The following is a 16,624-nucleotide window of genomic DNA, read 5'->3' on the forward strand; positions in this document are numbered from 1 at the left end:
AACACTTGTTTTGCTAATCTTTCCTCGCCCATTCTGATTAAGTAACCATACCACCTGAGATTAGTTCTGCTAACGCATTCCTGGATGTGCTGACAATGTCAAGTTCTTTCCTAATATTCTCGTTTTTAATATGATATTGCCATTGATGCCATCTGTTCCCACCTCTAATATTTTTCAGCACTCTCATATCTGCGGTCTCTAGTCTTTGGTCTAGTGTTTTACTTCTGACCCAGCTCTCAGATCCATAACTTAAAACTGGTTTGAACACTCAGCTAATTTAGTGTTCTGACTAAATTCTCTCTTATTCCATATGGATTTATTCAATTGACTTCCTACAATACCAGCTTTGTTGATTCTGTTGTCTATTTCCATATTTAATCAGTAAAAATTGTGCCTAAGTAGCTGAAATGTTTCACTTGTTCCACAGGTTCTCCATTCACAACACCGTTGACATTTTCAATGATTCTGCTATTTTCATTGTCTTTGTCTTTTTATTGCTAACCTTCATGCCATATCTATTACAACAGTTATTCAATTTAGTCAGAGAATCTTGCAGACTTGTAGTGGATTTATTTAGAAGTATAACATTGTTCGCAGAAAGCAAAGAGCTGACATTAACATCTCCAATTCTGATATCATGTTTAATACCACTTTCCTTCATAATGTGAACCATATAGATGATGAATAACAGAGGGGATAATGTACATCCTTGTTTCACACCAGATTTAACATTAAACCATCTTCCTGTACTTCCTTCAATTCTAACTGCTGACTTACAACTTAAATTTAAGACTAAGTATTGCTTGATATAATGCCCCATTGACCCATATAACTGAACAGCTTCTCTCTTGGCACCTTGTCATATGCCTTTTCCAAATCGACAAAACTTAAATACAGATCTTTGTTATATTCCCATGATTTCTCCACTATTTGTCGTAAAGTGAAGATCTGATCCTGACAGCCTCTGTTTGACCTGAATCCAGCTTGTTCTTCACCCAGCTTTTCTTCCACAATTCTTCTCAACCGTTTCTCAAGTATACTTGCATATATCTTACCAGGAACACTCAGTAGGGATACCTCTGTAATTCTCACATTCAGTTTTATTTCCATTTTTATATATAAGTACTATGAGTGCTCTACTCCAATCGTCTGGAATTCGTCCCTCCGTCCAGGCCTTTTGAACTATGCAATGCAGCCACTGTAAGACTTTTATACCACCATACTTCAGCATTTCTGGTCGAATATCATCTATTCCTGCTGCCTTTCCACATTTCAAGCCTTTGATGGCTTTTTCTGCTTCAAGTATGGATATGTATTCGTGACTGTATTCCTGGTCAGTGTTTTTTATCACTGTGCTGTCATCACTGCTTGTTTCATTTAGCAAATTTTCAAAGTAATTACTCCATACTTCAAGGATACCTTTTTCTCCCGTTTTCATGTCACCTTTATCATCTCTAACTCCTTTTACAGCACTCTTTCCTCCATTTCTAACTTCTTCAACAACCTCAAGAATATTTAGCTGCCTTCTTGATATTTATTTTCTATGTTCTTGCCAAAGTCTCCTCCCATGACTTTTGTTTAGCTAGTTTTACACAGTGTTTAGCTTTCTTACATTTGTCTCTGTATTCTTTAAGAGCATAAGCTGACTTATTTGCCAGGAACTTCAGATATGCTTTCTTCTTTTCCTTCACTGCCTCTTTAAGTTCCTGTGTCCACCATGGAGTTCTAATTTTTCTATCCTTGCAGACAACTTCACCACATGCCTCTCTAGCTGAATCAATCAGGGTTTTCTTCAAGGCTTGCCACTGAATCTCCAAGGTTTGATTCCTGTTCTCAAACTCTTTCATTTTTCCTTCAATAATCTTTGTGTATTTTAGTCTACAGTTCACATCTGAGAGCTGCTCAACTTTTATTCGCTTTAAAACTTTCTTACATGTCATTCTTTTCAATATGAAATTCAATTTTATCCTGCTCAAGACTAAATAGTGATCACTTCCAATTTCAAATCCTTTGTACACTCTGGTGTTCTGCACCAGGGGAAAACATCACTATCAACAATAACATAGTCAAGGAGACTTTTCTTATTCCTTGCCTCTTCTCTCCATGTGAAATTATGCACATTTTTATGTTGGAACATGGTGTTAGTAATAACCAGTCCAAGTCCTGAGCAGAAATCCAACAGGTATTTGCCATTATTATTAGCTTTGCTCTTTTCTCCAAATTTTCCCAAAACATTTTTGTATGTCTGACAATCACTTTCTACTCTGCTATTTAGATCCCCAACAAAGACCAACTTTTCCTTTTTCATTGTGTCAGTAGCTTTCTCTAGAGCCTCAAAAAATTCCTCCACTTCTACCTTAGTAGAACACCTTCTGTGGGACCATAGGCACAAATAAGAGTCATTGTCCAGTATGGGTACTTTTCTCCTTCATTTTCGACAATTAAGAAATGAGCTGCCGAGTTTAAACGTGGCCGTACCTGCCTTGAAGATGATCAATGTGAAGTACGTCCAAAAAGTGTAACAACACCAGAAATCATTGATCAAGTGCATGATATGGTATTGAATGACCGGCAGGTCAAAGTACATGAAATTGCTGAGACTATAGACATTTCAAAAGAACATGTAGGATATATTTTGCATGAAGAATTGCAAATGAAAAAGCTTTGCGCAAGATGAGTGCCATGTTTGTTCACAGTAGATCGAAAATGCACTCGCATGAAAATCTCTGTACAGTGATTGGAGCGTTTTAACAAGAATAAAATTGATTTTGTTTGTCGATTTATTACTATGGATGTAACTTGGATTCACCATTACACACAAGAATCCAAACAGCAGTCAAAACAGTGACCAGAAGCTGGTTGTTCAGTGCCAAAGAAGACAAACTCAGTTCCATAAGCAGGAAAGGTCATGGCATCGGAGTTTTGGGATGCTACAGGCATTTTGTATATTAATTGTCTTGAAAAGATTAAAACAATAACGGAGAATATTATTCTGATCTTTTAAACCAGACTATACAAAATATTCATGAGAAAAGACCCGGTTTTCAGAAGAAAATAATCATTTTTCAGCAGGACAATGCACCTACTCACAAAGGTGTTTTGGCAATGGGAAAATTAAGGGATCTGCACTATGAATTGTTGGAACATCCACCATATTCCTCAGTTCTGGCTCTCTCTGACTTCTGTCTCTTCTCAAAACCAAAACTCTTCCTCGCTGGTCAGCGTTTTTCTTCGAATCAAGGAGTTATTTGCAATTGTAGAGGGGTATTTTGCAGATCTTATGCGAACCACTAAAGGGTGGGATAATGGCGCTGTAGCATCACTGGAATCAATGGGTTAGTCTTAAGGGAGATTATATTGAAAAATAAAAATAATTTTGAAATTATTTGGTTTTTTCATTGTTAGGCCGAAAACTTTTCAGACTACCCTCGTATGCGTGTGTGTGTGTGTGTGTGTGGAAAGTATTTTACCTTGGGTATAATAAATGTTAAAAATACCAAGCAATTTTAAACCTGGTTTTACTCCATTTCCCAAGTAAGCAAACAGACAAACAAGTCAAGTTTGCGCCTGCAAGTGATGCAAGTCTAGCTGATCCTACAGGTAGTGCAAGACCAAGGCAACTTGTGGTAAAGGTGGCATAAGCTCTGATCACTAATCTTAATATTTACCCTTAATGCCAAAACACATCTCTAAGAAGGCTAGAAATACCAAGATTTTAGTAATACAGAGCTTATAAGTATTTTACCAGAACAAGTTACCATAAGGTGTTTTAATTTTATTAAATAAGAATCTCAGGAGGAGAGCCTGGCTGCCAGGGATGAGACCTCAATAAAAGTCGAAACCGGTCTGGGTAGTGGCCTCTTTGCCTTTAATACAAAACATCATACATCTTGGAGGTGTGTTTTGGCATTAAGGATAAATATTAAGATTAGTGATCAGAGCTTATGCCACCTTTACCATGAGTTGCCTTGGTCTTGCACTACCTGTAGGATCAGCTAGACTTGCATCACTTGCAGGCGCAATCTTGATTTGTTTGTCTGTTTGCTTACTTGGGAAATGGAGTAAAACCAGGTTTAAAATTGCTTGGTATTTTTAACATATATATATATATATATATCAATCCCACACGTGAGAGGCAGCAGGACCTGTAGCATATAAGTGCCGTGTGTGGACTGGGGTTAGGAGCAGAGTAATCTGTTGATATTCCTCTTAAATAGCCGGAGACTATATTCCCCCCTGGAAACATCTTTGGGAAATGCAGGTTGAATTAAAAATAACCAGAGTAGTGGGCTTGGTTAGCATGCAAGTTGACTGTAAAGGGGAGTTGGGCATCTTTTCCTTGAGTTCCTGTATACCTGACAGGAATGGGAGACAATGGATGTCAACTTCTGCTGAACAGCAGCGATGGAAATACCTGTAATGGAAACACAATGCAGAAACTAATCCTCCTGTGAGATAATTGCTGAAGAGTTTCTGCAAGAGAGGTGTCAGTAATGACTGCCCTTTTCTGAACAGTGTCAAGAATTCCTAGGGAGGTCCCAGGTACACCATCCTAAACAAGAGAGCAGCATTTCATCAGCATGGCTGTTGTGATTGTCTTTAGGTGGGAGATAAATTTTGTCCAATTTGAGACTATCACTCTGCTTGTTCAAGTTAGAAAAATTCCATGTTTGGTCTCTAACAAACGCAAATCCTTAGCTATGAATTACAGACCAAGATCCAAGTGGAAGGATTCATTCAGAAGGCCAAAATGTTAGCTTCAAGAGCAGTGGCATGCTGACAAGTAATAGACTGATTTTAATGAAAATTATTGAAAGGAGATTAGTAATGATGTGAACTGAATCATGTAGTACTGTCAAATTCGCCTGTACATCCACTTGAGGGTATATATCATCATTTTGATGATGATGTAAAAAAATATTTCATATGTTATTTTTATGGCTGTTTAGCCTATTTTTGTTTAGGAGTACTTCTTTTTTATGATGTCATTGGCTTTTTACTGAAATTTTAGGGCATTACTGATGTTTTATTTTTGAAAATTTGACTAAAAAAAGCCAGTGACATTATAAAAAAGGAGAACTCCTAAACAAAAATAGGCTAAATAGCCATAAAAATAGTATTTACTTAGAGGAGTAACATGGAAAAAACTTATTTCATATGTTTTGGTTTATTGGAGAAAAAAAAAAAAAAAATGCAGTACCTATAAAGTAACTAAATGACAAGTAGTAAGTTTTCAAATTAACTTTCACCATAATGGACTTGTACAAAAATCCCGGATGGTCCCTTTCTTTCATGTACTTTAAAAAAAAAAAAAAAAGTTTTTTGCTTAGGTGATGAATATTTCTGTGATTGCACTGTTTTCTAAGTGGTGGAAAACTTGTAAGATTGAAATATAGATATATGGTACTGCATTACTTTGTGTATAGTGTTTATCTAATATGGCTGGAAATCTTCAACCATTAGCAAATGGGAAAAGTTTTGTTCATGTAGCTTGTGTATGCAACTTGAAAATTTAGGATGAATTCTTTGTTGAATATCAATGGGTAAATGTATATCATTTTCATGTATATGAAACTATATGATTTTCATACTGAATTATATAATTATGATTTCATAGCATTACTAATAATGTAAAAATGAATGTTTATTCTAATTTCTTTTATAAGGTTTGGGAGATGATAATTCTAATGCAAACATTGCTGAAGATGAAAGGAAAGAAATTTTTGTTAAGACAGATAATCTCTCTGAAAAGAGAGAAGCTGAAAAGATGAAGGATAAAATTTCTACAATGAAAGAAAAAAGGAAGATTGTAGAAAAATTAAGGTTTTTATTATGTTTTTTCATTTATTTACTTATTTTTTGATAATAAAATTAGGACAAAATCTGAATTGAATATTTCAGTTTTTGAAATATTAATCAAATTTCAGACTATTCAGATCCCCAACAAGGGAATCTGAATAGCAGAGTAGGAAATTTTTTTATGCTTTTTCTAAAACATCAAAAAATTCCTCCACTTCTACCTTAGTAGAACCTTCTGTGGGACCATAGGCACAAATAAGTCTCATTGTCCAGTTCCCCATTCTCATATTTGTCCACATCACTCATAATGATGCAAGAAAGAGAATCATTGTAAAATGATAAACTCTGTTTCCAAGTTATCTGACAGAAATATTATCATGATGCCTCTGAGATCTCTCTCTGGATGGGAAACATCAGTTTCTTGATATATATATATACACACGCACACACCTTAAAAGTGTACAGGTCCCTATGACAGTACTACATGGTTTACATTATTACTAATCTCCTGTCAAGAGTTTTCCTCCAAATTAATCTAATACTACATTCCACATCACCCAGCACAAAAACAAGGCATCATCAAAACTCTTAAAGACAGGGCCATTGCAATATCAAGTGATGATAACAAAAAAGAAATAATATCTTAAAGACATTCTCTTAAAAAAAATGAATACAATTTCAAAACTATCGATAGCATCTTAAATGGGACATTGCAAATTCCAGAACAATTACAGCAAAACAAGTATAGAGTTGCTGTTTCTTTCCTTAGATTAAAACTATTACAGATAAAGTAGCAAAAATTTTTAAACAATACAGCTTAAAAGTTGCGTTTTGCACTACAAAAATATTATTATATGATACTTCCAATGAAAGTCATTGCTGGAGTAATACCAGTTTGTAACTAGAATCTTGCAATAGCCTAAATGTTTGGAATGGCTTGGAACATTTGGATTTCAGAGGACAGACTGTTCTTCTGGTATGCAGTATGAGTGTTATTTTCAAAATTTCATCACACATCATGGATAGACTTAACATTTCTTTTTAAGATTTAAGGTTGCAGCTTTAAAAGTTATTCTGTAGACTGGCACTACATAGTATTCTAGATCCAAACGTAATGGCTCAGATCAGTTATGGAATGATTTTGCTGCAACTATTCCATGTTTTCCAAGTAGTGGTATTTGTGGGAGGAGACAAGGATGCCACATTTTGAATAGGAGTTTGGTGAAATTCTACACATTGCTTAGAAATCCATTACTGTATATTCATTATGTCTCCCAATTTCATCTGAAGCTTAAATAGCCATGAAATGTTGAACAAAGAGAAATAGATTACATGCAAATAAAGACAAATATCAGAAATATACATGGGTTTAGTTTTTTAGCCTCAACAATGTTCATTTCCATCACCACTCTGCAAACCATGTTTTTTTTCTCTAACAAAACTCAAATTTAGCTTCTTTAAGCACTACTCATTTTATTTTTCAAATTACACACTATTTGACTCTTTTCATTTTAAAGATGGCATTTTTGCATATGTTCACTCTGATATATATCATGCCAGAAAGTTTCCAGCTTAGAATCTCATATTTTTGAGTTTCCTCCAGCTAAAAATCTCTCTCTTCCCCCATTCCATGAAATTTGTTTACAGTTTCTATTGCTGTCCTAAATTCAGCAAACCATTCTGAACCTTTTATTTTCTTTATGTATTAATTTTCTTTAGTCCAATTATTCAGTAGCGAGGTCATCTTCATGCATATTTTTATGTTCATAACTCCAGCTTGTTTTCTTTATGGAAACCAACTGTATAGATCAGGGGTGTTCAACCCGTCGATCGGGGAGCGGTTTTTGGTCGATCTCTTGTGTATTCCTCCTTACTTAAAAATTTAATTAAAACTGAAAACATAAGATTTTATTTATCATTATTTTGTATTATTTTTAATTCGCTTTAAGTGTATTGCTATTGTTTAATTATTTTTCGTTAAAATTGTTAAATCAGTAATTTTCTTATAAGTCTGGGTAAATGAATTAATTTGGATCAGTGGTAGTCAAACAGCGAGCCGAATGAATACGATTATAAGCAAAATGTAAAAACTCGATTGCAGCTTAAATATTAAATATTCCAAAGCACATTACATGGATTTTTTACTTAGGTTAAGTCCCATGTGAATATTGCACAAAAATAAACTTTGTCTTGGTATAGTTTGTATTAGATGTTTTTGTAAATAACTCTTTTGAAGCTAACTGTATATACTGCTTTAATAAGAATATGTTAGAGTGGTAAAAACAAAGGCAATGTTTTTGTCGCTGAAGCTGTACATGGTGGCATTAGAAAGATTGTTATTGAAACTTGTATGTATGAGAAAGGCTTGCAGACTCTAAGTGTAAACATCTCCGAAGTCAGTCAGAAAGAGTTCAAACAACTTTCTGATGGCCGACAACTTACAATCAAAAGAAAGCGGAGGAGAACAAAAGGCGTGCCAAACTTGAAACTTAAGATGAAAGACTCATACTGATTCTTTGGGGGTTGTTGCCAAACTTCATGTGAGGTCTCAGAGGAGGCCTAATAAAAAGGGACTGAAGCATGCAAAAGGGGTCCGGGTTCCAGAATTGCTGTCAGAGAGGAGGCTGCCCGGTCCAGAGTTGCCATCAGAGAAACTGCCCGGATCCATGTTGCTTGAGTGAGGCATTTCTCGCTTCCAGAAAGGAGCTTCTTGGTTCGAGATGTCACTAGAGAGAGACTACTTCTAGGCTGCAGACAAGGTTTCAAATTGCCGGAGAAAAGTTTCCAGGCCAGGTTAATGTCAGATATTCACCAGTGTGTTGTGTTTTCATTACAATTTGATGAATCAAATGTCTTCACTGATATTGCTCAGTTAATGGTATTTCAAGATTATTCAAGTAAAGAAGAACTTTTGAAAATTATACCATTATTTGGAAGGACTAGGGGAGAAGACATTTTTTGGCATTTATTACTATTATTATTATTACTATTATTACGGGCAACTCCAGGGAGTCATTAGACTCATCGAGGGAGGCCCCAAATCATATTCATCACAACTATTTGACATTCATACAGTATCTATCATACCTCACCTTAAACTCATTCACTGTCACAGCATCCACCACAGACTCAGGGAGCGCATTCCACTCATTCACTACTCTAAAAGTAAAGAACCCAGCTCTAACACACCTTTACTAACCACACTTTTGCCCAGTTTCCATGGATGTCCCCTAGTCCTCCCACAACCAGCCCTGTTCTCAAAAATATCTTCTGAATTAATTTTATAGAAACCTTTCAGTAATTTGAATGTCTCAATCATATCTCCCCTCCTCCGCCTATCAACCAATTTTTGCAACCCACAAATCCTCAACCTGTTCTCATACGGTTCATTCCACAGACCTGCTATCATCTTGGTCACTCGCCTCTGGATCCTCTCCACCTCCTCCCCATCAAGAAGAAACCTAGGTGACCAAATCTGAGCACAGTAGTCTAGATGGGGTCTTATCAAGGCTCGATACAGAGGAACAATAACTTGCTTGTCTCTGCTTGTCAACGTATTCTTCAGCAACCAAGTGATTTGATGAGCTGTTTTGGTCACTTTTGCAATGTGTCCCCTAAATTTCAATTCCTTATCTACCAACACTCCTAAATCTCGTGCCTTATCAATTTCCTGGAGCACGGTTCCACCAATGCAGTAAACTGCCGCCAATCTTTTCACCCCAAAATGCATAACCTTACATTTTGCCACATTAAACTGACATCCATTCTCCTTAGCCCAGACCTCCAATCTATCCAAATCATCCTGCAAAATTTTGACGTCATCTGCATTCACTATTGCCCTACCCAACTTCGCATCATCCGCAAACAAATGAACTGTTCCTCTCAGATCATTTCCTATATCATTTATGAACAAATTAAACAGCAGTGGTCCAAGAACAGATCCTTGTGGCACACCACTAGTCACAGGCCGTCTTGTGGACTCTACTCCCGAGTAAACCACTCTCTGATATCTCTCCGTCAACCACCCTCCTATCCATCTCACCAACCCTATGTCCATTCCCATATGCTGCAATTTACTGATTAGAATTCCATGTGGAATCCTGTCAAAGGCCTTGGCAAGGTCCAGTAGAATCACCGTAAACCCATTACCCTTATCCAGTTCAGCCGTCACTGTGTTATAATACGTGAGCAAGTTACTGAGGCATGACCTACCCTTCACAAAACCATGCTGTCCCCGATACAGTATCCCATTTTCTTCTATCCAATCTTGTATTTTCCTCTTGACTATTTTCTCTAAGACCTTGACAATGATTCCTGATATGCTAATCGGTCGGTAATTTACAACAGCAGTCTTGGAACCACCTTTATTCAGTGGAACTATTTTCCCCTCTTTTCACCCGCTCGAGACTAACCCAGACCCGAGACTCAAATTAAACAAAATGGTCAAGGGTACTGACAATTCTTTAGCTGCTTCTCGTACAACACGAGCTGGTATACCATCCAATCCCACAGATGTATTGACATTGAGGTTATGCAATAGACTACTCACCTCCACTTCATTAACCACAATTCCCGTATAATCTACTGGTTTATTCGTTTCTGCAATGTCACCACCTAGATGATATACTTTTGCAAAGTGCTCACTCAGTAACTCAACTATCTCAACTGATTCAGTTACCTCTCTACCATCGGCATTCTTTAAAATCAATCTGCCATGTACATTTTTCCTTTTACTTGCTACATATCTAAAAAACTGTTTAGGATTCTCTTTAGCCTGCATGGCCAATGTTCTTTCGTAATCCTTTTTTGCTTTTCTTACCACACTCGTCACCCTTCTGGCCTGCGCTTTATACCGTTCATGTGCCTGCCGGTCACCCTTCTCCTTAAATTCCCTCCATAGTTGTTTCTTTTTTTGCAACTCAAGCTTAATGGTGTTATTCATCCATTTAACCCCTACTTGATTTATTATTCGGACTCTAGGTATACAGTCAGCCATTGCTTCATGCAAGCACTTCTTAACTACCTCCCATGCACTATCAACTTCTAGTCCTTGCAGTTGTACATGCCATGGCACTGAACCAATCAAACTCCTAAGCTTGTCATACTTTCCAGCCCGATAATTCCACATGTACCCTGTCTTAATTGAAAATTCTACACCTTTAGCCACCTCCCAAGTTAAGACCCTATGATCACTCTCACCGATTGGTGGCAATGTGGTCATATTTGTTACAGCCAAATCCTCAGATGTAATTACTAGGTCAAGCACTCTCTGACCCCTAGTATTTTCCATTACATGCTGTCGCAGATAGTTATCCCTTAATAACCACATAAAATCCAGTTCCTTCCTCCCGTGTGTCCTCTCCTCACTCCAATCAATGCGACCATAGTTGAAATCTCCCATAATAATCACCCTCCTTCCACCCATTTCTTCTATTTGCTTGTGCATACTGTCACCACCATCTTTTCCATCACCTGGTCTATAGCAGCACCCAATTGTATATTTAGTTCTGCTAGCCACAATCTCACACCAAATAGCCTCAAATGTGCTATTTTCTCTATCCTGCAATTCAACTTCTATTCTCCTTGGCTGGAGCTCATCAGCTATCATCAACAATACACCTCCCCCCATTTTATTCTCTCTGTCATTCCTGAACACACTATACCCATCACATTCAATCCCACTAGTTATATTATCTACAGTCAGCCATGTTTCACTAATACCTATAACCTGTGGTCTGGAAGTGCCAACCATGGCCAAAAACTCTTCCTTCTTGTTCCTAATACTCCTAGTATTAGTGTACATGAATTTAAGACCCCCATTAGCCCCAACCCTACCTTGATGCCTTATATTAACTATCCCACTCAGATTTGTTGTCCTTATTTGCTCTGGCATATTATATTCATTCTTACATTCAACTGCCTCCATAAGGACTGTATCTCTACTCCCCCCCCCCCCCTAACAAATCTAGTTTCCCTGAATTTGCACATCCACTACATTCAGCAACACTTTCTCAAGTCTTCTTACACCATAACCATTCAAATGCAAGCCATCCATCTTATATAGATCCTTTCGCCCATCAAACTCACTCCACACATCCACAAATTCCACACCACTCGTCATACATAACCCACGCATAAAGTCATTTGCAATTATAGCCCTCCTTTTAAACATTTCACTGTCATACCGTGGCAAAAGACTAATCATTCTAACTCTCTCACTCTTTTCTTTTGCTACCTCAAACAATTCATTCAGGTCTTCTATCATTTCCATTTTATCTCCTTTCAAATCATTCGTACCTGCCACAACAATCATTTCTTTCACCCTTTCCTTTTGCTCTCTAATAGACGCAGTTACGTCCTTTATGGTCGCACCAGGTTGGTACGATTTTGTCAAATCCTCTACTAACACACCTCGTACTAACGAGTCTCCATGCAGCACTCTATCCTTCATTTTGTTCATGTTCACATTCATACGTCTATTTTTCCTGTCATACCTTTTATTATTGGTTGGTTCATTCAGTCTACTTTTGTTCATGCACTCTAGCTGCTGTTTTGCTCTTTCTATCGCACTATTCAACAACGCGATCTCACTCAATGCATCTATCTCATCTTTTTTGTTCTCTGAGAAACCATTTATACTATCATTCACACTTTCTACATTCACACTCTCACAATTTTCATGTACAACCTTGCCGTTTCTTGTCATATCCCTATTTCCTTCATTCTGAAGGTTGACAAAAATATCACACGATCCGAAATACACTTCAATTCCGCATTCTCCCTACATTTTCTACACACATTCAATCCTTTATTATCATCTAACCACACTCCGACCGCACTCCGCAAAGCGTACATTTCACAGCTAGTACACTGACTCATTTCTTTTATGCTACCGTTCTTTGATAACGATGGCGAACCTTCATCACTGGCCGCCATTTTCCTTCGCACAGGTGCCATTCTTATCTGTAATGTGTTTTGTCAAATTATACGTTATAACACACCAAAAATAGACGCACTAAAATACGCAAGGCAAACAAAACAAAACTACACAATATTAAGTAATTTGTATCGATAACTGAAAATGATACTTATCTTATCTGGAGCTTGCACGAACACTACACATTACGAATCCATCTAGCGGCGACTTCCCGACATAGATTATGTTATAAAACACTTTAGTACACTAACCACGCTAAATTTGATGAATTTGTGAAACAACACAAACTTCCGCTTTTTAAACTTGTGTCTATTACTACTGATGGTACTCCTGCAATGATAGGTAATAAATCAGGCATCATTTCATTATGTAAAAACGATGACAAATATCCAGATTTTTTAGCGTACCACTGTATTATTCACCAACAAGTACTGTGTGGTAAAAGATTAAACACAAAAGATGTTTCGGATATTACATTTAAAATTGTAAATTCTGTTCGAGGAAAAGCCCTGCAACGGTGGTTATTTAAATTACAGGCAGATTATGATAGGGAACTTCTGTTTTACAATAATGTTCGCTGGCTCAGCAGAAGTCAATTTTTAGAAAGATTTCTTGTATTAATTAACGATATAAAAATTTTCTTGATTAAAAAGGAGATATGTATCCACAATTGAGTGATAAAAGATGGTTGTTACACTTATCATTTTTGGTAGATTTCTGTATGAAATTAAGCAATTTAAATTTAGAGTTACAAGGTAGAGATAAAAATTTAATTGACATGTTAAGTTCAATAAAAACTTTCCAACAATACTTTCTTTTATAAAAGAAAAATATAAATGACCGTGAATTTAGTTATCTCCCATATTCATTAAATTTTTTTAACAAAATCAAGAAATGCTTCGCTATGATTTAAAAGAATTTATTCGTGAAATAGAATTAGTTGAGGAAGAAATAAATTCAAGATGCGTTGCCCGGTTAAACAAGTATCTCTCCCCCCCGTTGTTTTTTTCGCCAGGGAACCACGGGCAAATAGCGAAAAGTCAGCTCTACTGGGACAAATCTGAAAACACACCCCAACTCAACATCACCAGAGTTAAAGATCGGTACTATCAACATAAGAAGCCTGAATGGCAAAGAAATGAAGCTAGCTGAGGAATTAGATAAGTACCAGATCGACATAATAGGGGTGACTGAAACAAAAAAGACAAAATAATTGTATCTTTTATCAGTAATCCATTTCAAGAAAACTTGAACATCATAGAAATTTCAAATAAAATTAGTGGGCTGTTTGATATAAACCAAGCTGAAGTAGAACTTGAGATAATAAACATTCAGAGTAGTTTACATTTAAAATCAATAAACAATGAAGTCATTTGGAAGTATGCACATGAAAAATTCCCAATATTAACTGATAGTGCGCAAAAAATTCTGTCGTGTTTTGGATCGACATACTTGTCAGAATCCAATTTTTCAAATATGACCGTTATAAAAAATCAATTAAGGAACCAAATTACAAATGATCATTTGGATGATTGTCTGCGATTGGCCACTTCTTCATATCAACTTGACTATGAAAATATTGAGAAGTCCAAACAATGCCAAATTTCACATTAATTTTTTTTTTTTTTAATCAACCAGCATTTCCTGTAACTTGTGAGTTTGTAATCAATCTGTTGTTTTTTCTAACTTTGGTTTTCCAAAATAGAGAAATAAATATTTTATTCCAATATATTTGTTTTTCTTTTGTTGTATTAAAATAATTAAAAGTGATAAATACATTTTTAAATACACAAAGTTTTTAGTTGTTTATTTGTGCGTAATCAGATATCAGGTTGGGGGAATGTGATCTATATAAGACAGTAGATCATGGAATAACTTTTTATAGAAAAGTAGCTTGTGTGGTAAAAAAGGTTGAACACCACTGGTATAGATTAAGCAAGTAGAGCAACTGTAACATGCTATCGCTAGTGATCTTAAACAGATTGTTTACATATATCAGATAACCTGATAACTCTCTTCAGACACTATATCTCTTCCTAACTGGGGACAGACTTTAAAAGTATGTTGTTGCTGTTGTTGGTCCTCTTCCCCCCCCCCCCCCCCCATGTAACAACTGTCATGTGTTGTTTGCATCATGAGAATGCCAAGTGGGATGATCTTCATGATTTCTGTGGTTGGATTATTATTTTCAGTCTTCTGACTGAACAACTAAACATATCATTGAAGCAATTCTTATTAGTATGAAAACATTCATCCCCCCCCCTCCCATTCCATTGTAAATTCATGTTCTTGATTTAAGCCTTGATCCTCCAAGAAGTGCAATAGGACTATGCAAGAGAATAACCAGGCATATTTCATTTCACAAAATTTCAGTGATTGTTTTTAGTTTATACCCAAGCCTGAAACAGCTGCAAGCAAATCATTAGTGCATCCAAAATTTTTTGAAGGGGCTAAATGCAAGAATGTCCAAATAGCACTCATGCTTTCTAGTCTCTTACTAGAATTATTGGAATAACATTTGTCTGATTCTACTTCCACCTCTTTTGCACTTAGATGTTCCGTTGTATCATTATCCACACAAGAAGCCAATCTGTGAACTCCTAACTTTTGCTCAAATTCTTCCATAAATGATCTAGGTAAATGTGTTTATGCCATTTCAAGTATACAGCATTCAGTTTCTCCCCTTTAGTTTTTTTGCCAGAAAGAGATCAGTAGAATTTTTCTAAATGTACCAAAACTTTTCCAGGTTCTATCATTTCTCTAATTTTCCAAAGCTTTGTACTCCAGAGTTTGATTCTTTCTCAATTCCGAGTTTTTAATCACTTCTTCACTGATATTTCTCTCTCCTGCAAACCTGGAAATTTGCCAGCATTCCATCCAGTTTCCCTTGCTTCAGTTCTATCTAAAGTAACAGAGAAAACCATTAATATCCAACTTCTACTAGTTTCAAGCCTTTCAATTAATAATCATGAGTATGAATTCCACGATTGCCAATCAGTACATGGCATAGAAATCTGAAGTAGCTGTTATTGATATCTCTAATGCATTTGATCAGGTTTGGCACAAAGGCATATTAAGCAACCTTCTGTTATATGGTCTGACTTCTCCGTTTGGATCAGGTTCTGTCACTCACCACACATATAGAGGCAGGCTATCAACAATGCCAGAAAACAGCTGTAGCTTTTGTAGATCTTACTGCAGTTTATGATACAGTCTGGAGGCATGGCGCAGTCTGCAAGTTGCTTCGGGCAGTCCCATGCAGAACAATAGCAAAACTAATCAATAGCATGCTAAGCAACCATCTGTTCCAAGTGTGTATGGACGAGAACAAAAGTAGACAAAGAACACGAGATAATGGACTGCCACAGGGGTCAGTTCTGGCTCCCCTCCTTTTTAACATCACATATTTGCCTAATACAGCCTCCAAGAAGTTTTGCTACGTTGATGACATTGCTCTAGCCACCAGACATACCAATTTTACTACAGTGGAAGATACACTAACAAATGATTTTGCATTCCTAGATGAATACTTCAGCAAATGGAGATTATGCCCCAAATCCTAGCAAAACAGAAGTTTCATACTTCCACCTTAACAGTAACCAGGCCAGGCTAACAAAGAACTCATGGTCTACTTCAACCACAAACTGCTATGCTATGCTACAACAGATTCCCGAAATACCTGGGAGTCACTCTGGATAGAATACTATCTTTTAAACCACATCTCATTAACATAGCATCCAAGCTAAAAACAAGAAACAATATAACTGCAAAAATTATATGAACAACTTGGGGTGCCTCTGCAACGTTTCGCTGCACTGCTCTTGGTCTTGTTTGCTCTACAGCTGAATACTGCTCACCTGTATGGCTGAACAGCACCTGTGTGTATTT

General features: G+C 36.6%; 1 protein-coding gene across 1 annotated transcript in view; it reads left to right on the forward strand.

The window, feature by feature from the left end:
• Positions 1 to 16,624, forward strand: part of LOC150102650 (U4/U6.U5 tri-snRNP-associated protein 1) — a 323,990-nt gene that overhangs the window by 37,906 nt on the left and 269,460 nt on the right. The window contains exon 4 of the mRNA XM_090399032.1: positions 5,667 to 5,823. Within this exon, the coding sequence (XP_090255158.1) occupies positions 5,667 to 5,823 (157 nt within the window). The remainder of the gene's footprint in view (positions 1 to 5,666; positions 5,824 to 16,624) is intronic.

Source organism: Typopeltis vanoorti, chromosome 10 (assembly GCF_054136105.1).
Source record: "Typopeltis vanoorti isolate ZY-2024b chromosome 10, IOZ_Tvanoo_1.0, whole genome shotgun sequence".
Lineage (NCBI taxonomy): Eukaryota > Metazoa > Arthropoda > Arachnida > Uropygi > Thelyphonidae > Typopeltis > Typopeltis vanoorti.